At 43.6% G+C, this 22,444-nt stretch overlaps 1 protein-coding gene across 1 annotated transcript in view; it reads right to left on the reverse strand.

Moving 5' to 3' along the window:
- Positions 1–22,444, reverse strand: part of C5 (complement C5) — a 234,277-nt gene that overhangs the window by 142,142 nt on the left and 69,691 nt on the right. The window contains exons 9-12 of the mRNA XM_069241656.1: positions 21,882–22,008; positions 7,870–7,985; positions 6,438–6,638; positions 2,389–2,592 (exon numbers count right to left, since the gene is read on the reverse strand). Of these exons, the coding sequence (XP_069097757.1) occupies positions 2,389–2,592; positions 6,438–6,638; positions 7,870–7,985; positions 21,882–22,008 (648 nt within the window). The remainder of the gene's footprint in view (positions 1–2,388; positions 2,593–6,437; positions 6,639–7,869; positions 7,986–21,881; positions 22,009–22,444) is intronic.

A 22,444-nucleotide genomic window follows, 5' to 3' on the forward strand; every position in this document is an offset into this window, starting at 1 on the left:
GGTGAGGCCCTTTGACCCTATAACATCACAGGAAGTAGCATCACACAATTTTCTTCTCTGTTGAAAAGTAGGAAATAACACAATGTTACGCCTGTGTGTACTGCATGACTGTGCTGCTCATTGATGTAATGGGTATGCAAAATGTGCAGAAAATTTCTCTACGAGAACACACTGAATTAGTTACACTAGAAGACAATGTGTATACAACAAACATGGTTTAATACTGTATAGGTTATAACTAAACAACATTCAGCAAAGGCAGCTAGGGAGTGACTATATCCTATTTTATAAGTCACCATGTGTCTTGTGACCTAATGATTAAAGACATATATGTGGTCATCTAGCACAATTCACAAAGGAAGTGGTTCTAAAGTCAGTGGGGTACACACAAATGGCTACTACCATGTTCGGAGAAAAGTTACGACTATTAAAAGTTCCACAAAGAACCCAGGAGAGTTCCTGGAATACTACCATAGTCCAAGACTCCCCACATGCGTAGAGTGTGCCCATGCAGAATTTCCAAAAGGTGAAAAACTTGCACATTTAACTTACTTTTTATTCCTCCATCTGTAAAGTACTTTTTCTCTGTAGAGAAACTCCCCCTAACACACAAATGTAATAATTTAACAGTATTCCCCCCCCAATCCCACTCTCCTTTAGAGTACTGTTGCTCCTGTCCTAGACATCAGTAGCCTTTGAGTGTGAAAAACAGTTGGCAAGTGATGTATGAATACCCTCACACCTGCAGCTTTCTATTTTTGCTGGTAGCGCCACCAATAAATGCCCTGCTGATCATCCCTAACACCAAGACTGTGATTGTGGAAATCCCTCCAATTCCGGCAAAATCTCTGCATTCATAAATGCCATTGTGAGTGGTAAAAGCATCCATCAACATCTACCAATCCTGGTTCTCTGAATCAGGATGTGGAATTTACCTAGCAAAGGGATTTTCTAAGCAGCTAAGAAATTGTGTTTTCTGATCACCTAATTTGAACTCAGATGTGCAAAATGTTCCAAATATTGTGTCCGAAGAGGCAAGTACAGTGAATAGCCCTTATAGTCTGTTCCATTCTCTTCATGTTATGATGCGGGTGGATCTCTCCATGAAAGACCAACCTCTACAGTCAAAAAGCACCCCTGATTCCACTCTCTTAAGCTCTATGGTTAATTCAAGTCATTATGTAATACACCAGTGTCAGGGCATTACTTCAGAACTAGGCTCACCAAGTTATTGGTGGACCTAGGCCAGGTCACAGGAGCAGATCCATTGAAGACAGAGAAAGGTGAAAAGAATTTGAAAAGGGGATTTTTACCTGTTGAAACTCTGCATGCATCTTTCTCATAAACTAATCCCATGTACTACTGGGTATTTACGCTTATGCATTACTCAAAGTGACCATATTTTAAAGTAAAGTGATTTAAGCTTGGTTGGTACAGTTAAAAATAGAAGGTTTTTGCTGAGTAAAACAATTATTCTGTGTTTAAAGTGATTATGCTTTGGGGCTAATGCTATGAAAAGTGTGAGAGAAGGCTTGCAACCTCTTGTATGAACGTGTATCTGTCTCCGTCTGCTGCCTTTGCCTTTAGCCTTGGAAAGCACTTCATATAACACCTGCACATGGTCCTTCAGAAACCTGCCACCTGGCAAATGTCTGAAATGAAGATGCAAGGGCTTCCTCATTCCATCTCCAGCTGCCCCATCACTTCATGCTTGAATCACACTGCACACAGGCTGGTGATACAGGAACACACAACCCGAATTTTTGCAGTGGCCAAAGCTCCACAAGCCCACATGACTAAGCACCTGTGGAGGTTAGGGGGTACGGTTTGTAATTTGCACTGGGATGTATTTGTGTTTTCATTCAGTAATGGGTTTAATGGCTCTACAACCAGGCCCCTGCAGCTGGGCTCTGCATGAGGGAACTCCTGCATCCGTCTGTTGAATGGTACTTGAAGGTCCCTGCCGAGGTGAATGAAGTCTATGACTACAAAGAACCCTAAGAAGACAGGGTCCCACAGAGCATCCCCGGTAATAAAGTCTATGCCTATTCAGGAGGCAAGGACACTGTTACTTCATATAGCGCTCTGTAGTAATGAGGAGCATTCCCAGAAGGACTCCCTCTATGTGGGGCAAGCACTACTGCATAGCTCTGATGCTGGATGGAAAAAGAAATCTGCAATACAAAACTGCAATATTTGGAATCATTCTGTTATACAAACATCTGTAGCTAAAAAGAACCAAAGGGAAATTTAGCTAGGCGTATAAATCACAGGCTGGAAGATTTATTTTCAATGGGGTAGACATCTCCCAAAACATTACTTTGGAAGGATGAATACAACCCTCTTGCTTCCTACTAGGTAGGTATAGAAGCCCATTAGAGCACTTACCAAGTAGCTGTAGTGTGTCACCTTGTGCAGGTAGTGGCTGCTGAGATAGATGTTCATGCTCACATAGTCTCCCACGCGCAGGTTCTTGTACTGCGGGGCCCAGTTTATGTACAGGTAACTCTTACTGAGGGAAAAATAAGCCACCGCTGTGTACTCAGCAATGGCCTGGTTCTCTTCTGGGATCCTGGAGTCTGCAGTCACAAGCTAAGTAAAAAACCACAAGCACACATAGCATGAGAAATGCATAGTTATAAAAAGAGCTTCACAGCACTAGTACAGCTAGAATTAAGAGTAGTCCTCATTTGGCATGCAAAGGAATCCAGAGGTGCCATAGGCTTTTCCATCCAGAACATCCTATCTTCAGTGGCATAACCAACCTTCGGGGTTTGGGGGGTCCCCTTCAAGGAGTGATGTGGGGTCTCCTGTTCCGTCACGTTCGTCCTATAATGAACTCCCACCAGATGATGGCCTAGTGAAAAGTAGAAGGAGTTCTAAAAACTTGAACCCTGAGTAACCCTCTTCTAAATTGTGTATTTATGTATGTGTAAAACATGTAAATAGGCTTCATGTTTTACTTATTGGAGTACACTGTCACTGAGGTATAGGCCCTCATTATGGTCATGGCGGTGTGGGCCGCCATGCCGGCGGTGGCGGGAAATCCCGCCATCCGGCATGGTGGCCAACACCACCACATGATGATGACAGGGGCCCTCCTCCACCGCCAGGCTGCCTCCGACAGGCAGCCTGGCGGTGGACGGCATCATTATCCGACTGGGCAGCGCTGCTGCCCCTCAGATAATGATCCCAATTCCCCCAGCCTTTCGCTGGCGGGTTTCCCCGCCAGGGAAAGGCTGGCAGAAGGGGTGCTCCGGGTCCCCCTTGGACTGCACTCCCCATGCACTTGGTATGGGCAGTGCAGGGGCCCCTGTGCGGTGCCCCATCGCGCAGGTCACTGCCCGATTTACGGTCAGTGATCTGCGCGACGGGTGCAGCTGCACCCGCCGCACAGAGGCACTGACGGCAGCTCCATGTGGCAATGTCTCGGCCCAGCAGACTGTTCATAATACGGCCGGTAGGGATCCAGGGGGCTGGCGGTCACTAGAAAGACTGCCAGCATGAACACGGCGGTGTAAACCGCTGTGTTCATAATGAGGGCCATAATCTTATAATTGTTCAATAAATGTTCTGGTTTGTTTATAAAAAAATGAGATCACACGATCTAATTCTACTCCTAAAATACATACAGTGCTATAGGCAATATCTTTTTAATTGGAATTCAGGCCACTGTTCAGTGACCAATCAAAGGGGAATTTCGGTTTTCCCCATCCTCAAATGCTTCACAGCATCTGCACAATATGGCCAAAATTAACAGACCTTTTCTGTGAGGAGTGACTCCTTCCTAACTTGGCCAGAATTTCCAGGAATACGTAAGCCCTGCTCAGCACAGCGGCATTTCAAGACATTGGCAAAGTGGGCACAGGGCCCCTACCTTCCAAGGGGCCCTTAGCAAAGTGAACATTATCTTTATTTTACCCAAGTCTATTGTATGTGTGTATCTACTCCTCTTTCCTCTCTATCTACCTTTACCTCTGACATTGTCTCTCTACACAGTACTTTTGCGGACCCGGTTAAAGTTTAGATTATAATTTAGAATAGTTTGGCATTATGCTGGATTGAATTATCTGGAAATAAGTGGTAAAATATCAGATTTGTTCTGTTCTGGAGCTACTAGTATATGTCTTGTCGGGGTTCCAAAAACCCTTAAGATGACACTAAACTCTCAGCATGGAAAGTGTTTAAAACCACTCCTACTAAGCTGTACCACTGAGGTTGCCAAAGGCACTTAGGGACATAACCGGATGAGGAGGAATGTTTCCTTGAGCGTTGCCAGTGTTCCTTTAGGATGCTCTCCCTCCTACAGACATTTGATATCTGGCCCCAGCAGGGCAGTGAATGGAGAAATTATACTCACTAACACCATATCTAGTCCTCAGTAGTTGCCTACTACAGAGATGTAATTGCATAGTTAAATCAGTTTATATGTTTATATTCAGATCAGATGGTTAGAAAATGTGGTTTCAAAATGTTAAAACTGCCGCATATCACAAACATTATGTATTGGGTAACAGGAAACCAAGACTAAGAAAATGTAAAATAAACCTGTTTTTTTTTGTTACTTTGGGGCAGGGGCATGAGCGGTATGAGGCAACTCATGCAACAAAGCATGGGCGAGAGCAAAAATCAAGTGTCTCTCACTCTGTGCAACTGCCCCAAGATGAAGATGGTGCACAAGAGGTAGACAGAGCAAGAGGTAGGTGGGAAGGGAAGAGCAGGGGAAAGGCAGGTGGGAAGGGAAGAGCAGGGGAAAGGCATGAGTCGGGCGATGGAAGCAAGACTGACCCTCATTTGCACATGCAGATTATTCAAACTCATTGAGGCAGAAATGCTTAACTGTACTTAAGGCACACTGGGGTAAAATCCATGCAAGGGGCAGGGAGTTCCCTGACTGTTCCACTGCAACCTGTTAGTGGGTCATCATGCCAACAACCATTCCCTCTTTTGTGTAGCTGTCTGGGAGCAATAGACAAAGGCCAACTGCCAAATACAACTAGCCTCGTGACCCAGGAACATGCTGCGTGCACCAAATGGTTAGGATAAGAAAATGCCAACTTTCTAAAAGTAGCATTTGCAGAATTGTTATTTAAAATCCAACTTTACCATTAAAGAGGATTTTAAATTACAATTCATTTCAGACCCAGCTTGACATTCCTACCTGCTCCCAAATAAAAGTTATCACTTATTCAATGTAGTAAGGTAACCCAATGTTCTCCTGTTGAAGAGGTAGGCCTTGCAGTAGTGAAAAACACTACTAGGACATATTCAACTTAAAAGTACACATCCAATTCTTTAGATACACTGCACCCTGCCCTTTGGAATGTCTAGGGCCTACATTAGGTGTGATTTATATGTATTAAATAGGAAGGTTTGGGCCTGGCAGAAGTTTGACTTTGCTAAGTTAACATGGCAGTTTAAAACTGCACCCACAACTTTGCAGTGGCAGGTCCTGAGACATGTTTAAAAGGGCTACTTAAGTGGGAGGCACAATCAGTGCTGCAGACCCACTAGTAACATTTAATTTACAGGCCCTGAGCACATGCAGTGCACCGTACTAGGGATTTATAAGAAAATAAATATGCCAATTGGAGATAAGTCAATGTTACCACATTTTAGGGGAAGCACACAATCACTTTAGCACTAGTTAGCAGTGGTCAAGTGTGCAGAATCCCAAGGGAAGCCAAAACGAAGTCAGCAAAAACAGGAGGTTTGAAGGCAAAAAATTAGGGGAAACCTCACCATGGATGCCAGGTCTAACAGTCATAAAGTCCCCTTGTTACTTCGCAGGGCCTCCTCCACCAGTGCCCACTTATCATGGCCATAATTTCTACAATCATTCTTGCCAATAACAAAATCTCTGTTGACATCTGAGTAAGCAATACTGTTCTTCTGGTTCTCTAGTCATGCATAGTACCATAAAAATACAAATAACTACATGTATGAATAAAGCAGCTCTTTTTGAATCATTATGCTGTTACTCACTTGATAGAGGAGAACTTCAAATCTTTGGAAAATTACTTACACCCTATAACGCCAAGATGAAAAGAGAGAGTAAGATAAGCAGTACGATCCTCAATCAAGTGCGTCAATCCAGGTTTTGAGTCTATTACTTATGGGTCTTCATGAGGACAGGAAATGGAGACCATGTTGTTTCTGTTAAAAGTAAAAAAGGCTCTCCACAGACCTGAGGATTCCATAAAGCAAGTACCCAGTGACTGGGTCTTCAAACCAATGTTAAGCCACATCAGATGGCCTAGGGAATCTTACAAACTCCAGGTCACATCATACATTTAGAAGTAGGCAGTTTGAGTCAGAAGCATTTTTCTGGTTCAGTTAATTGGAAAGTAGTGTACCCTGCGGCTTTCTAGGTGGTGCTAACAATGGAAGCGAGAACTCACAAGAAGACGTACTAACAGTCCTTAAAGTCGTCTCACCTTAAACTCCAATGTGTTTGCATCAGTTGGAATATTGATGCTGAAGGAGGCCATCCCATCGTCACTCCCAGTCACTGCCTTGCCCTGGTCTGAGGTCTCATCTATCAAGAAGGTTGGGTCCATTTCTCTGTTGAACACTGTGGCTGTGAGTCTCAGTGGAACCATCGGGATGGGGATTTCTAATGGATCCGTGACTTGCACCTACAATACAGAATGTAGAAACAAACACTTAACAGTGTTAGCATACCCGGGAATGGTTTCAAGCATCACAATTTGCATACAACAAAAGGTTACAAATATTAACTTGGATCAATAGTGCACTATGTTTGAGATCAGAGTTAGTGTTACAAAGACAAAGGGAGAATTCCCCCACTCTCATAACTCTAAACAAGGTGCATGGATGAGTGCCAGCTTATGTGTTAGTGAGTGGATGGCAACTTTGCACTGGCCATGAAGGAGTGGGGAGTCTTCTAGTTGAATGGCTGTAAGGGGAGAAAAACAGCATGTGGAATAGCTAACAGCTGTCTTGCTGCTCGATGGCCCTCATGATGCTGCGGGTTGCGAAGGTGTGGGTCACTTGGCACCAGCCCCGGCTCCCTCTTCATAATTGGGAACATTGTGCAGTGGTTTTGAACTGACCCGCTCCTCCGTTTGTTGAACTTCACCAATGCAAACCAAAAAGGAGTTTTGATAGAAAGATAATCTTAACCTTAACTACAGTCACTGTAGCTGACACAGAAAGAGGTAGGCAATGACAGTATAGAAAGCTCTGTAAAATAGAGTGCTCACCTGTGTCAGACGTGTAGAAGGATCAAAAAGGATAAGCACAGATAAAAGACAGAGTGGGAATTATAAGGAATAGATAGATCACTTTGGATGAATTGCTATTGTTTATCCACATTCATTGCATGTACAAAGGAATGCAGAATACACCAGAGAAAGAAGAATGAACAGTTCTGAAAAAATGAGGTTTGGAGGTGTTGTAGTAGAATTGATATGTTTGACAAACAAATAGCCATATTTATTTGAAAAGTGTGGAAAACGAAGACCAAACAGAAGAAATAGTAGAGACACAGAGATGGAGGAAAGGTAAAGTTGAGCTTTTAGAGGCAATGTAAGAAGTACAGTGTTTGATTTCAAAGGTTTGGGTTAGGACACAAAGAGTGGAGGTTTTAAGGAGTACATACAAGAAACTTGTAAGGTGATCCTAAGCCACTCACTCTGGTTACTAAATCTGAAACCACTGGCAGGTGGACATGAAATACAGGATCGAGCTACTCTGTGCCATATGATAAAGAGTTAGCTGGTCAGTTAGTTCTTCCGCTGGTCATATGTCAAACTTTTTGATATCCATGAGATTTGACCATGAAGCCACTGGCTGATAGAAAAAACATTTTGTGAGACTTACACACCTATGAGGATATGTACTTACCCTTATGTGCAATGGAAGTCCTGGTCTCATGAAGAGAGGTGTGGCGATCAGCTTCAGCTTGTATGGTGTTAAAACGTATTTCACAGTAGAAAGCTCACTTTCTTGAGGATGAGCATCTAGGGGAACAAAACAAATGACCTCTGATGGTTTATGTTTCTGCATCCGTATATCACAAACATTATGTATTGGGTAATATGGCATACAAATAACATCAGTTCTGCGCCACAATACATTCTGCCCCAATGTAAATATGTGGTTAGGTATTAGCTCTATTTCTATTTCCTCCACAAGGCATGGTGGGCTTTGTAATTTTGTTGGGCAGAACTCCAGTAGCTGTGCAATTCCTATGGTCTTGAACAAAGTACTAGATCCTGAATGAGGGATAGAGTCATTGGTTATTTGCAAGCAAAGAGAATTTTAACATAAGTGAATCAGAAAGAATAAGTGGCAAACTGTTTAAATGAGCAATGGTTCTTTGGGAGGGAAGATAGAGCATTATGGTTCTAACCCCTACATAATAACAATGCTTACAATGGGTACCCAAGCAAACTGCAGAGGTTAAGCAAGGGCAATTTCAAAACATTGTACATCATTCAGCACTATATATATATATATACACACAACATCGGATAAAAGTGATTTTTTGTATATATATATATATATATATATATATATATATATACAAAAAATCACTTTTATATTCACATAATCACATATATATATCCAACATCGGATGTAAGTGATGAGATATATATATATATATATATATATATATATATATAAATAGTGAGCATATGTTCATGTATATGTGTGTGTGTGTGTGTGTGTGTATATATATATATATATACATATATATATATATATACATACAATATATATGTATAAATACATACATATGTAATTGTAATTGTATTTATATATCGCTTACTACTCCTGACGAGGCATCAAATCGCTTTTTGGTGAGTAGCACGCTACTCTGGAACCCACGAGGAATTAGTGGTAGATTAGTATAGGGAAATATGAGTACAGTATTAGAATTATTATTAGTTAATTTGAGCAGAGGATATGTGAGTTTGTTAGTTGGATTGACTAGAGTAATGAGGGATAGAGGAGGGAAGAATCCAGAAGTGTTAATTGTGAGTTTATAGTAATAAGATGAGGCTTGGGATGAGTAAAGGAAAGATGGAGGAGGGAAGAGTCTGTGGAAAGGGTTAGGGAGATCATTGTAGCAGGAGGGGTTTTGGATAAGTCAAAGGAGAGATAAATGAGGGAGAATTTAGTAGGGTTGCTTGGGCGATCATGGTAGTAAACTGAGGTTTGGGGTGAGCCAGGAGCAGTAGAGGAGGGAAGACCTTAGGCAGGGTTATTTTGGAGATGAAAGTAGTAGAATGGGTTTGGGATGAGTCAGAGTGGTGATAAGGATCAATTGATAGAGACACAGGGTGAAGGGGAAACAGGGTAAAGCTTACAAGACAGCACATTTGTATTATTTTTATTTATGTTTTTTTTTTTTTAATATATATATAATTGTTTTCTTTTAATTTTTTTTTATTTATTTATTATTATTTTTATGTTTAATTTAATTATTTATAATTTTAATTTTATTTATAGATTTTATTTTATTTATTTGTATTAAATTTTTCTCTAGTACAGTAGGACTGGAGTAATAAGCAAATAGATATGTAAATACATAGTAAGGGAATATATGTGCAAGGAATATAATAATGGGAATAATAATATGAGAAGAAAAGTAGTATTGTATAAACACAGACTTTCAAGATTTGTATATTTGAAGTTAATTAATAAGTGTCCTTTTCTAACATTCATTTATCTTTCTTTAATTTTTGAATAGCGAAATGCTTATGATAATAAAACATTTGATCACTGTGATATAAAAATGAAAGCAGAGATTCAAAAGTATCTAATATACCAACTTACCTAGGAGCTATGCAATGGCCTATGAACATGTTAAGCATAGAATAATATACACATATATATGTATATACACACACATATATGCATACACACATGCACACACACACATACACACACATATATACTTAACTATGAGTAAATATACATTTGTTAATCAGGCTTAAAGAGTATGTGTATAATTTATTATTATTAAATAGTAACAGTACATATTTTTTAAACAACTATACATATGTAGAATATGCTCATAATCAGATTATAAATATTTATCAATACAGGCATATGAAGTCCTTTGCTGTTTGAATATGGTGGTTGTGAAGGAAAGAGCCAACTCTTGAGTAGTCTTCTGAAGGCAAGATAGTTATCAGTGGATCTTATATTTGGAGGTAATGAATTCCATAGTTTGGCTGCTGTCTTTTTCTTGTAGGATGATGTTATAAGGCAGGGTGCCAATCTAGAGCTGAGGTTTCTTTGTTGAATGTATTTGGTTATTTTGTTTCTGATGAAAAGCAGTCCTGTTCTATGTGGGTGATACAAAGCAGCTTAAACGTGGATCTTCTGGCAATGGGTAACCAGTGTAGTGCTCTCAAGGCATGGAAAATGTGGGCTTGTGGCTTTACATGTAATAGTAGCCAGGCAGCTGAGTTCTGAATGCGTTATAGTTTTTTCATAATAGATATGAATCCAAGGTTTTTAACTTACTTGTATACTTGAGGATTCTTGAGGACGTTGTCTGAGATTGTCAGGCCAGGCGCACATTAGGTCCAGATTTTTCCATTCGCCACGTGTATTCCATTTTGAAAGCATTTCGTTTGAGATGGCTCCAAGTCATCCACTGATCAACGGCTCCGAGGCAACTGAAGATTTGTGAGTTTTCAATGTCTTTGGGGCATTCCAATGTAAGTAGTATTTGTGTGTCATCTGCATAGTTGTAGCATGTGAGTTGAAAATCATTGATCAGTTCTGGTAATGACATCATGTAGATGTTGAAAAGCATAGCTGAAATGATTGATTCTTGGGGGACCCCTGCTTTTGTGAGGTAGGGTTTGGACGAGAAGGGGAGAGAATAGACAATATTCGTTCTGTTTTGAAGGTAGGATGTACTACAGTCAAGAGCATTCCCTTCTGTGACAGCTTCGTGGAGTCTTTGAATTAGGGTGTAATGGTCAACAGTATCAACATCCGAGAGGTCCAAGAGAAGTAGTGCAGCAACTCCATTGCGGTTGACTGTGTTTTTAAGATCATCCCAGATTGCTACGAGTGCTGATTCAGTGCCTCTTCCTGGGCGGAATCCAGTTTGGCAGTCTGAAAGTATGGAATTGTCTTCAATGAATTGTGACATCTGGGTGAATGCTGCTCCTTCTATCAGATTGCCCAGGAAATGTCCATTTGTGATAGGTCTGTAGTTGTTGGGGTCCTGTGGGTCTAGGTTTGTTTTCTTAAAATAACAGACGTATGTATGCCTTTTTCGGGTCTTCAGGAAAATTTCCTATAGTTAAAGAGTTATTGATGATTCTTTTTACAGGTGTGGCAGCAGATGTAGATGAAAAGAAAGTTCTTAAAGTTGTGTGGTGGACAAGGGTCAGAAGGGCAATCAGAAGGTCTGCTTGCCTTGACCAAATCCATAAATTCCCTTGTGATATTTGTTTGACGGAGTGCAGAGGCTGGATTGGTTTATACTTGGAGGGGATTTTAGGAAAGGGGTAGATGCTGATGGTTTTATTCTGTTTTAAATGTGAGTACAGTGTGTCTGCCTTGGTTGTGTAATGAATTGCCAGTTTGTTTGTGAAATCTTGAGTAGTGGGATGACTTTCTTCCATATATTTAGGTTTTTGAAATTCACTGAGAATTTTACAAAATTATTTGGTTGCAGATTTAGCATTTAGAATTCTGTCTGAGTAGTACCTTTTTTAGCTTTTTTGATTGATGATTTGTGTATTCTGTTAAGTTTGCGTAGCTGAAGTTTGTCTTGAATGTTTTTGTTTTGAGCCAGGTCCATTGCAACCTTCTGATTTGTTGCTTTATCTTTTTAAGTTCTGTGTTTCTCCAAGGTGTTGGTTTTCTTTTGTCCTGTTTAGGTTTTCTGAGTGGTATTCTGTGTTTCTCCAAGGTGTTGGTTTTCTTTTGTCCTGTTTAGGTTTTCTGAGTGGTATTAGGATCTCGAAAGCTTCCCGTAGCCACTCATAAAGTTTTGGAACAGGATTAATTGTATCTAGATCTGTGTTGGCTGTTAGTTGCGTTTCTAAGGGCCAGATGTATCATACAACCGATTTGCGATTCTCAAATAGCAATTTTTAAGAAATCGCTATTTCAGAAATGCAAAAAGGTATGTATGATTTTTGCGATTCGGAATAGCGATCTCTTAAAAATCACAAGTGCTATAACCGAATCGCAAATATAGAATCCGTTCCGCCTGTAGGCCCATATTTGCGAATTTTTTGCATGTCGCAAATTGCGATTTCCAGTTAGGAATTCGCAATTTGGGAAATGCAAACCCCAGGCTGCTGGGGGCCTAAGGCCCCTTCTGCTGCACCCCCAAAAAATATTTAAGGACATATGGACATTAAGGACATTTTTAATGCATTTTTAAAAATTGCACATGGTCACCATCAAATTGAATTTGGTGGTAATTGCATTTCCTAAATCCCAATTCGCATTTAGGAAATGCTTGTTACATTGGCATAAGAAATCACAAATAAGGAATCCTTATTTGCGATTTCTTAATTAGAGAATCGCTATTTGCAATTTTCTAAATGGGGTCACAATTAAGGAATCGCTATTTTAGCGATTCCTTAAAATTGCACTGCGAATGCCTTTCTTACATTCAGAAAGGCGATTTTGCTTGCAGAAACGGCCGAATCTTGCGATTCGCACCGTTTGCGAATGCAAAATTCTTTGATACATCTGGCCCCAAGTCCTCAAAATTGAGTTTGCTCCATGATTGATAGATGCATGTATGTAAGTTGCTATGGGGTGTGTTGATTTGTGGTGTTTTATGTCAGAAAGGTATCAGAGGGTGGTCTGACCATGTGATTGGCGTAATGCTATGAACAGTAACTAGTTCAGGCTTTGCAAAAATGGCATCTAGAATGTGTCCAGCGATGTGTGTGGGATTGTGTACAATCTGATGTGGGTTCAATGTGACTAGGCCAGTGGTGACAGCTTTTGGATGGGGCATATGGGGTTTGTCACACCAAGGGCCTGATTACGATTCCGGCGGGCGGCGGAGGCCGCCCGCCAGAATTCCGCCCTCCATATTACCGCTCCGCGGTCAGAAGACCGCGGAGGGTATTATGAGTTTTTCCCTGGGCTGGCGGGCGGTCTCCAAAAGACCGCCCGCCAGCCCAGGGAAAAACTCCCTTCCCACGAGGATGCCGGCTCGTAATAGAGCCAGCGGAGTGGGAAGGTGCGACGGGTGCTGTTGCACCCTTCGCGTATTTCACTGTCTGCAAGGCAGACAGTGAAATACATTTTGGGGCCCTCTTACGGGGGCCCCTGCAGTGCCCATGCCGTTGGCATGGGCACTGCAGGGGCCCCCAGGGGCCCCGTGACTCCCCCTCCCGCCATCCGGTTCCCGGCGGGAGAACCGCCAGGAACTGGATGGCGGGAGGGGGAGTCGGAATCCCCAAGCCGGCGCAGCAAGCTGCGCCGGCTTGGAGGATTCCTTGGGGGCAGCGGGAAACCGGCGGGAGACCGCCGGTTTCCCTTCTCTGACCGCGGCTAAGCCGCCGCGGTCAGAATGCCCCGCGGGGCACCGCCGGCCTGTCGGCGGTGCCACCGCGTCCCGCGGCCCTGGCGGAAGTAATCCGCCAGGGTCGTAATGACCACCCAAATGTTTAGGTCCCCAAGAATGCATAGGGTTGAGTATAATGCTATAAGGTTTGAGACTTTATCTAGAAAAGTATCTGGGAAAGTTGAGTTGTTAGGTGGAGGTCTGTATAGTAGGAGAAAGTTATAGGAGGAAGTTGGTGTAGGGTTGCATCTAGTGAGGAGGGCCTCACAACCTTGTATGGAAATGTTGTCTGTCTTACTGAGATTTATTGCTTTATTGAATATAATAGCTAGTCCACATCCTCTTTTGCCTATACGGTTTTGTATGATGGTTTGATAGCCCGGAGGAACGGCTCCATGCAATACTGGGGCCATGTCATCTCCCAACCATGATTCCATCACGAATAGTAAGTCAGGTTCTGTGTCAGTGAGCAGGTCGTAGATGTGGTGCTTGTTTTTTTAGAGTGATCGAGCATTTATGAGCAAGCAGTTTAGAAAATGTGTGTTTGTGGAGCAGTATATTTTGAGCTCGTAGCAGGTGTGTTGTGAGTTGGGATAACTGTGAGGGTCACAATAGTCCTGTTTTTCAATATAGTGTTCCTCTTCCAGCAGGCTTAGAAGGCATTTTGGGGGTCATTCTGACCTGGCCTGGCTAGAACCTCCAGAATACCGCCGTCAAAAGACCGCCGCGGTTATTCTGAGTTTCCTGCTGGGCGGGCGGGCGACCGCCAGAAGGCCGCCCGCCCAGCGGGAAACCCCTTCCCACGAGGAAGCCGGCACCGAATGGAGCCGGCGGAGTGGGAAGGGTGCGACGGGTGCAGTTGCACCCGTCACGATTTTCAGTGTCTGCATGGCAGACACTGAAAATCTTAGTGGGGCCCTGTAAGGGGGCCCCTGCAGTGCCGATGCCAGTGGCATGGGCACTGCAGGGGCCCCCAGGGGCCCCACGACACCCCTTACCGCCATCCTGTTCCTGGCGGTGACAACCGCCAGGAACAGGATGGCGGTAATGGGGGTCGGAATCCCCATGGCAGCGCAGCAAGCTGCGCCGCCATGGAGGATTCCCCAGGGCAGCGGAAAACCGGCGGTACACCGCCGGTTTTCCGTTTCTGACCGCGGCTGTACCGCCACGGTCAGAATGCCCATGGAAGCACCGCCAGCCTGTTGGCGGTGCTCCTGCAGTCGTTGGCCCTGGCGGTTTTTACCGCCAGGGTCAGAATGACCTCCTTTGTTGGGTCTGTGTGTGTTAGTGGTAGACGTGGTGGCTGAGACAGACATGAAGAGTGTAATTTTTTTTGTAGGGTAGCTTTATTATGTAATAGACAAGGGGGTGCGAAGTTCTTAAGAGTGGCATGTTTTTTATTTTGTTTGCGTCTGTTTACTGTGGAAGAAGTATAGGTTAGGGGCAGTGGAGGAGCATGTGAATCATAATGCAAGGCTCTAAGGGGGTCATTCCGACCCTGGCGGCCGGCGGTATGTTGGCAGTAACACCGCCAACAGGCTGGCGGTGTTCCGCCAGCAATTCTGACCGTGGCGGAAAAAGCCACGGTCATACGGCCGGCCCCTCCACTTTCCCGCCAGGCTTCCGCCTGGCGGGCATAATCCCCAGGGATTATGAGTCCCCGACCGCCAGCCTGTCCGTGGCGGTAAACACCGCCATTGAAAGGCTGGCGGTAAGGGGACTGGGGGTGCCCCTGGGGGCCCCTGCACTGCCCATGCACTCGGCATGGGCAGTGCAGGGGCCCCCAGGCATAGCCCCATCGCGCATTTCACTGCCCGAATTTCGGGCAGTGAAATGCGCGACGAGTGCTACTGCACCCGCTGCACATCAACATTGCCGCCGCGGAAATGTCGGAATAGGGAGGCATGAATACCGTCGGCAATGGCGATATTCTGTCTCCCCCGGCCTCGGCCGTCTGGAGAAAAGACCGCCGAGGTCGGAATGACCACCTAAATTTTGCAATTGATGAGAGGCGGGTAAATGAATGTTGCTATGTTGGGGTACTTGCGTAGATGTTTGTGAAGGGTGAGAATGTAGGAGTAAAGATTGGTCAAGATTTGTATTCTTTTTGTAGTCATGGGGGTGGGAGTGGGTGTGACGGAAACTATTATGAAAGTTTGTGTTATTTTGATATGCTGATACGTGTGGTCTGTTTTGTTTTTGTGGAATACTGAGAGGAGATATTGATGTAGTGGTTTCCTGTGAAGGAGTTGTATGTGAGTTAGTGCCGGTGAGTGGTATTAGAATATTACAGGGGGTGTTGATGTGTTTTGAAGAAAAGTGTATGAAGTGTGTAAGAGGTGATGGATGTGGGTCAGGGGTGTTTTTGTTAGTTGTGATCACTGGAAGAGGTAATATGTATGGTGGAGTGGAGTGTAAGGATTGTATGGTTGTGTGTAATTGGTGAAGAGAGGGGGAGGGTGTTTGTAGATGGTGTGTTGGAAGGCTGGGTTTAGGTATTGTCATGATAAAAGGCGGGAGCAACTAGAGAATAGTGCTGTTGGTTTGAATGAAGAGGGAGTGTGTATCTGGATGGCTGAAAGTAATGTATAATGTGGTTTTGTGTTGTGTGGGCGATGGCAGGTTGTGTTAGTGGGAATGGACAGAGTAGTATTTGGTTTGAGAATGAAGGTGTTTTACTATTGTAGTTGTAGTGGATATGTGTATAGGTGTAGTATGTGGGGTGATGTGTTGGCTCATGAGACTTTTCAGTCTGTATGAGGTCCATTTCTGATGCATGAGTTGGATGTCTTTGCTGATAATATGTTTGCATGTCGATGAATGTGTAGGGAGTAAGGTCCTTTCTGGTAAATGAACATTGGGCAGCATTTCTGGCGTGGTCTATGTATACACATACACACACACACCACAGACAAACACACACATATATATATATATATATATATATATATATATATATATATATATATATATATATATATATATTATATACACATAGGGGCAATTGTTACCAGTCTCGCAGTTTAAAGCACTTAAAAATTTAAGTTATCATTCAATTTAGCATCATGGTTTTTACTGACCCAAGAAGATAATGGGGGTCATTATGACCCCGGTGGTCGGTGTAAATGTGGCGGTAGTACCGCCCACAGACTGGTGGTACATACCACCACATTATGACATTGGCGGGTTGGCTGAAGCCAACCTGCAAATATACCACACCGACCGCCGTGGTGGTAGCAGCCGCTGGGCCAGAGATAACAATCTCCAACCCGGTGGCCGCTACTGTACCGGCGGCGGCATTATGACCCTGCCTACCTCCATGGTTTTCGTGACGTTCGGAACGCCACGACAACCATGGCGATAGGCCCTACTAGTGACAGGGAATTCCTTCCCAGTCACTGGTAGGAGGACCACCTTCCCCACTAACACTCCCCAGACAAACCCCACCCCCCCTTCCATCCACGCTTCCCCTCTTCCAATCCTCCCCCCCCATACACGCACACTCGCAGGCACACACCACGCATTAACACATTCACTCACACAGGCATAGACGCATGCATCCATTCATTCATACACACATCTGTACACACATTTAAACTGACACGCAGACATGCATTCACATTTCCATTCATACATGCATTCTCACACATGCACACACACACGCAAACAACACTACACACACATTCGCATTCACGCACACACCCCAAGGCACACACACACAACACCCTCCGCCCTCCTCCCCTGTCGGAAACCCAACTTACCTGCATCCAGGGGGTCTTCGGGCAGGGGTTGGGAGGGGCGCTGCTACCATCAGCAGCGCCCGCCAGCAGAACACCACCAGGCCGTATTATTTGACATAATATGGCTGGCGGCAGTCTACTGGCATGGCACTGCTGGTGGTAGCAGCGCCACCTTAACACTGTCTGCCAGCATGACCACAGCCGGATTTCTGCCCTTCTTGTGGCGGAAATCCGGTTGTGGTCATATTATGGCGGACGGATGTTAGTCGCGGCGACGGTCTTTTGACGGCCATCGCCGTGGCGGTAGGCGGCATTTACCGCCATTGTCAAAATGAGGGCCTAAGTGCCTCATTTGGCCACTAGGAGATTCAAACCTTTGCCCTCCACATTGTCTACAGGCTATGGCTTTAGGAATATTTATCAACTGAACCATCACAATGATATTCCTTCTGATCAAGTGTATCCACTGGTCAAATAGGTCAATGGCCCAAATACCTACTGCAAAGATGTGTGTGCATGCAGGATGGTGAACATACAGAGTCTTTAGCAGTCCATTAGCAGTCTGGTAAAACATTTTCTCTATAGGATTCACTACTACACATAATATTTTTCATAGGTGATCAATATTCCTGTGTCATTTACGAATGACACACCATTGTGAAGTACTAGGGACCCATTCTACTGTGATACGGTACAAAACTGTCACCCTTGGGTAATGCACGTGTATAAACCCGTAGTGCTTTATGATGAACAAAGTTTTGCTGCACAAGTACAATTCTCTAGGTATATGAGACAGCACATGTGAGTGCCCCTGAGAATCTGTAGCAGTCTCAATTTACCAGAAGTGTTCTTGGAATCCTTTGGTAGTTCCATTTAAGTCAGAAAAGTACTCAAACTTACAGGTAGGTTTCAAGCATTCAACTCAAGAGTGTTGGTGAATGAGGCCTTAAGAATCTCCTGCCATAGAGAACTTTCTGGTGGCTGATGCCTTCTTCCCAAAAATTTCTATCCTCTCTAAACAGTTAGAAAAAAGGATTTGGCAGAAGCTCTCTCCAAGTGCAAGCCTTTGTGTGACGAAGAAACTTGAATATGTGTCTCTTCCACTTAGCCTATGAGCAATGTGCTGTAACTCCTGGCTATGGCGCACACCTCCTCTATACCAGCGTGCACAATAGACTGGTCAGCTGCCTTAGAGCTGTACCTTCACTAAGTCATATTGTGGCTCACTTGGTCAGTCTTTGGTGTGATTAAAAGTCTCTACTGTTTTATGGTTGCTGATGTGCTGATACTATTTTCTGTAAGTTTGGCAGTTATTGACCTCAGTTGGTTGCTTGTTGTAATGCTTATTTTTTAAATTTGTGTTCATTGCAATCTTATATATATTCTTATAATGAAAATTATGTTAATAATGATTTGATATTTAGATGTAAAAGATCTGCTTTGCTTGCATTTAATGTTATTCTATGTTATGTTATACTGTTATGTTATGTTATATTGATAAGTACAGCGGACCAATCACCCAAGAGGGTACCCAGGCACTTAGGCAGGGGTGTAGGTTAGTGATCCGTAAGGTACTTATAGGAAGAGCCAGGTCTTCTGCTTTTTGTGGAACTCAAGACGCAAGGAGGAGGCTCTGATGTACTGAAGGAGGTTGTTTCATGTCTTGGGTGGAACGTGGGAGAATGTTCGACCTCCAGTTTTTCTTTTGTGAATGTAGAGTATGTGTGCGAGTGAAAGTGAGGCAGAGTGTAGGTGTCTGGTGAGTTGGTGAAAGTGTATGTGGCTGCCTTGTGTTGTGTATGACTTTGTATTTGTATGTGAGAAATTTGAATTGTCTGCGCTTGTGAATGGGGAGGCTCTGAAGCTTCCTGAGGTGTGGTGTGATGTGGGTGTGGCCTGGGAGATTGATTATGAACCATGTAGCTGTGTTCTGGATAGTCTATGTAGGAGCTGCGTGGAGATTCTGGCATAGAGTGTTGCCGTAGTCCATCCTGCTGGTGATGAGTACTTGTGTGACAGTCCGACTGGTGTTCTGAGGCGACCATTTGAAGATTGTTCACAGCATATGTAGGATGGGGAAGCAGAAGATGCACACTGCGTTGACTTGAGATGTCATGTTGAGATTGTCATCTTGGATGATCCCTAGATTCCTTGCCTGGTTGGTGGGTGTAGGTGTTGCTCCTAGCTCTAACGGCTGCCAGGTGGAGTTCTATGGGGGGATGTCTTGTTGACAAAAGCAAGTAATTCTGCCTCCTTGCAGGCATTTAATTTGCATCCAGTCTGCTACAATGTTTATGCAGTTGTTGAAGTTGGTTCTGGCGGTGGTTGTTTTGTCCATCGGGGGAGAGGATGAGTTGGGTGTCATCATCGTAGGGGGTGACGGTGATGTCTTGTGATCAGATAATGTTGGTGAGCAGTGTCATGTATATGTTGCAAAGGGTGAGGCTGAGGGACAATGCTTATGGGACTCTGCATATCAATTTCTTGATTTCTGAAGTGAAGGATGGCAGCCTGACCCTTTGGGTTCTTCTCGTGAGGAAGGCACAGATGCATATGAGAGCAAATACTTGTATGCTAATCTCAAAGTCCTCTGATGAGGGTGTTATGGGAGACAGTGTTGAAGGCCACAGAGAGGTCAAGCAGGTTGAGAGCTGCTGTTTCTCTACGGTCCAGGATGATTCAAATGTCAACAGAGACCAAGATGAGTGCTTCTTTCGGTGCTGTAGTTCTTTTTTAATCCTGATTGGCTGATGGTGAAGTTCGAGGTGGGTTGTGAGTTACTTGTTGATAGTCTTCTCAATCACTTTGGCTGGATACAGAAGCAGGGGGTGAGTCGGAAGATGCTCTGTTGATTTAGGTCAGCTATGGGCTTCTTCGGGAGGGTGTTGATTTCTGCAAGCTTCCATTCATTTTGGAAAGTGGCAGAAGTGATGGAGGTGTTGATGATGTGAGTCAGGTTAGTGGTGATTGGTGATGTTCCCAGATTGCAGATGTGGTGTGGGCATTGGGTCTGCTGGGTCCCCTGAGTGGATGGTCCTCATGATTGCTGCTGTGTCATTTCTGGTAAAGGCAATCCATTCGGTTAGGTGGGTAGTTTGGCAACACGTTCTCTGGGGTTAGGTTTATGTGCGAAGTTGCTGTAGATGTTTGTAATTTTGCTGTGGAAGAAGTTGGGTAGGTTGTTGCAGAGTTGGTGGGAGGCAGTAATGATTGCGACAGTGGCTGAGGGTGAAGTGAAATCCTTAATGATCGAGAAGATCTCCTTGCAGCTGTTCCAGCTTCCTTCGATGCAGTACACTAGTGCTTTTTTCTTGGTGTCTCTTATTTGCTGGTGAAAGTGTCTGAGTGGAGCCTTGAAGGTAATTCTGTTTATGGTATTGTGGCTGGCTCTCCATTTCCTTTCTAGCTTCTTACAGTGTTGTTTGGTGTCTTGAAGGTCTTCTGTGTTGGGTTTGATGGGTGTGAGGGAATCCGCACAGTTCTTGCTTCAGTTGTTGAAGTTATTGATGCACTTGTCGAGGTTGTCTGTGGGGCTAAATGGATTCGTGCTGAGGGCGCTGAGCCAGTCTACTTCTGTGATTTTGCCCCAGCTGGAGCTTGGAATATTGAACCTGGTAGGGGTGTTGACTTGAGATGTGCTGATTTGGAAGTGTATGATGGAGTGGTCTGCACATACGAGCGGTGTGGTGAAGTTGTTTATTACTGTCACTTGTGATGAAGATGGGGTCCAGTGTGTGTCCTTCGGTGTGTGTTGGTTCTGGGATGAGCTGGGTGAATCAGATAATGCTCAAGCTTCAAGGAGTGCTATGGAGCAGGGGTCATTTTGGTCTTTCGGATGAAAGTTGTGGTCACTTAGGGGAATGTAGGCTCTGGAGTCAATGGTAAGCGTAGCTACGATGTTTGGGAGGAGGTTGGTAAATGTGGCTCATGGTCTAGGTGATCAGTAGGCGAGGGTTCCATTCACGGTAAAGTTTTCTGAGATTTGAAGCTCTTCTCTGGAGCGTTCTGTGTGGATGCATTGCATTCAATGGATTCCTTGTAGATGATAGTAAGTCCTCCTTCTGGGTTGTTAATACCTTTTGCAGTGTATTACATGTTTATATTATATAAGGAGTGTTTCAAATTTTAAAATAACTCCATTCCTGTGCACAATCTTTAGTGCTGGATTCCCTTCTTTGCCATCTAGCACTCACAGGTGCTTCATAATTGTGTTTAACACATTGAATTAAAAAAAATACAAATCAGTATCCTGTAAAACATGCAATTGCAGTTGTTTTTGCCTCTGCCTCAGATAACCTTGCATGTCTTACATGCAGATGCCTTCGGGGACAGCATAAGATTCTTTTGATAATAACAAATCACTGTATGTGGTCACTTTGAAAAAGCTCAGATGATATCACAAGGAATACAAAATCCTACCATAAATAAATCTAAATTGATAAATATATTGAAAAAATAAGATCATGTTGAATCCAACATTTATTTCCACCAACATTCATTTTGATCTACGTGCCTCTAAAGCCTAGTCCAGAAGAATGGACAAAAGGTATCACACTGTCAAGCCACACAGCCTCACTGTGGTGTTGTTTCAGTTTAAATCTCCTTACCTGGGGTCTCAAGCACTGTCACTGTTATATACAGGTTGGAGCCCTCTATGTCTTCCATGAGGTCATAACCAAGTTCCTTTACTGCACTTTTGCTGTTAAAGGTGATCTCTGTATAACCATCAAGAAGCTGGAGTGAAAGGTGGTAGAAGTTATGTGAATGCTTCTGGAGGCGTCAGTAAAATCTGAAAAAAACTCTCTTAAGCATGTAAGTCCTTAAAGCTCAACAATTTGGTACATTAACTAACACACAACCTCTGTAGCCAACCTCTTTCAACAACAAAAACATCCAAGAGCCAGCCATATCTTTACACCCATGTTGCATTCTGTAAGCTGTCCAATGGAGCATATTGAGAACCTCCGCCATGATCCATCTGTGTAGGTGAACCCATGTAATAGTCTTTAAGCCCTCCTTAATCAAGTCGGAGGGATTTTCCAAATCACTGGCTCACAGTCCGCAACAAAAGGAATTTGGTGTGAATGCTTCATCATTGATACAGTGGAGATGTTAAGACTTGTATTTGTTGGCAAAAGCAAATGACACCTCACTACTTCTCTTGTTGACT

This window comes from Pleurodeles waltl, chromosome 6 (assembly GCF_031143425.1).
Source record: "Pleurodeles waltl isolate 20211129_DDA chromosome 6, aPleWal1.hap1.20221129, whole genome shotgun sequence".
Lineage (NCBI taxonomy): Eukaryota > Metazoa > Chordata > Amphibia > Caudata > Salamandridae > Pleurodeles > Pleurodeles waltl.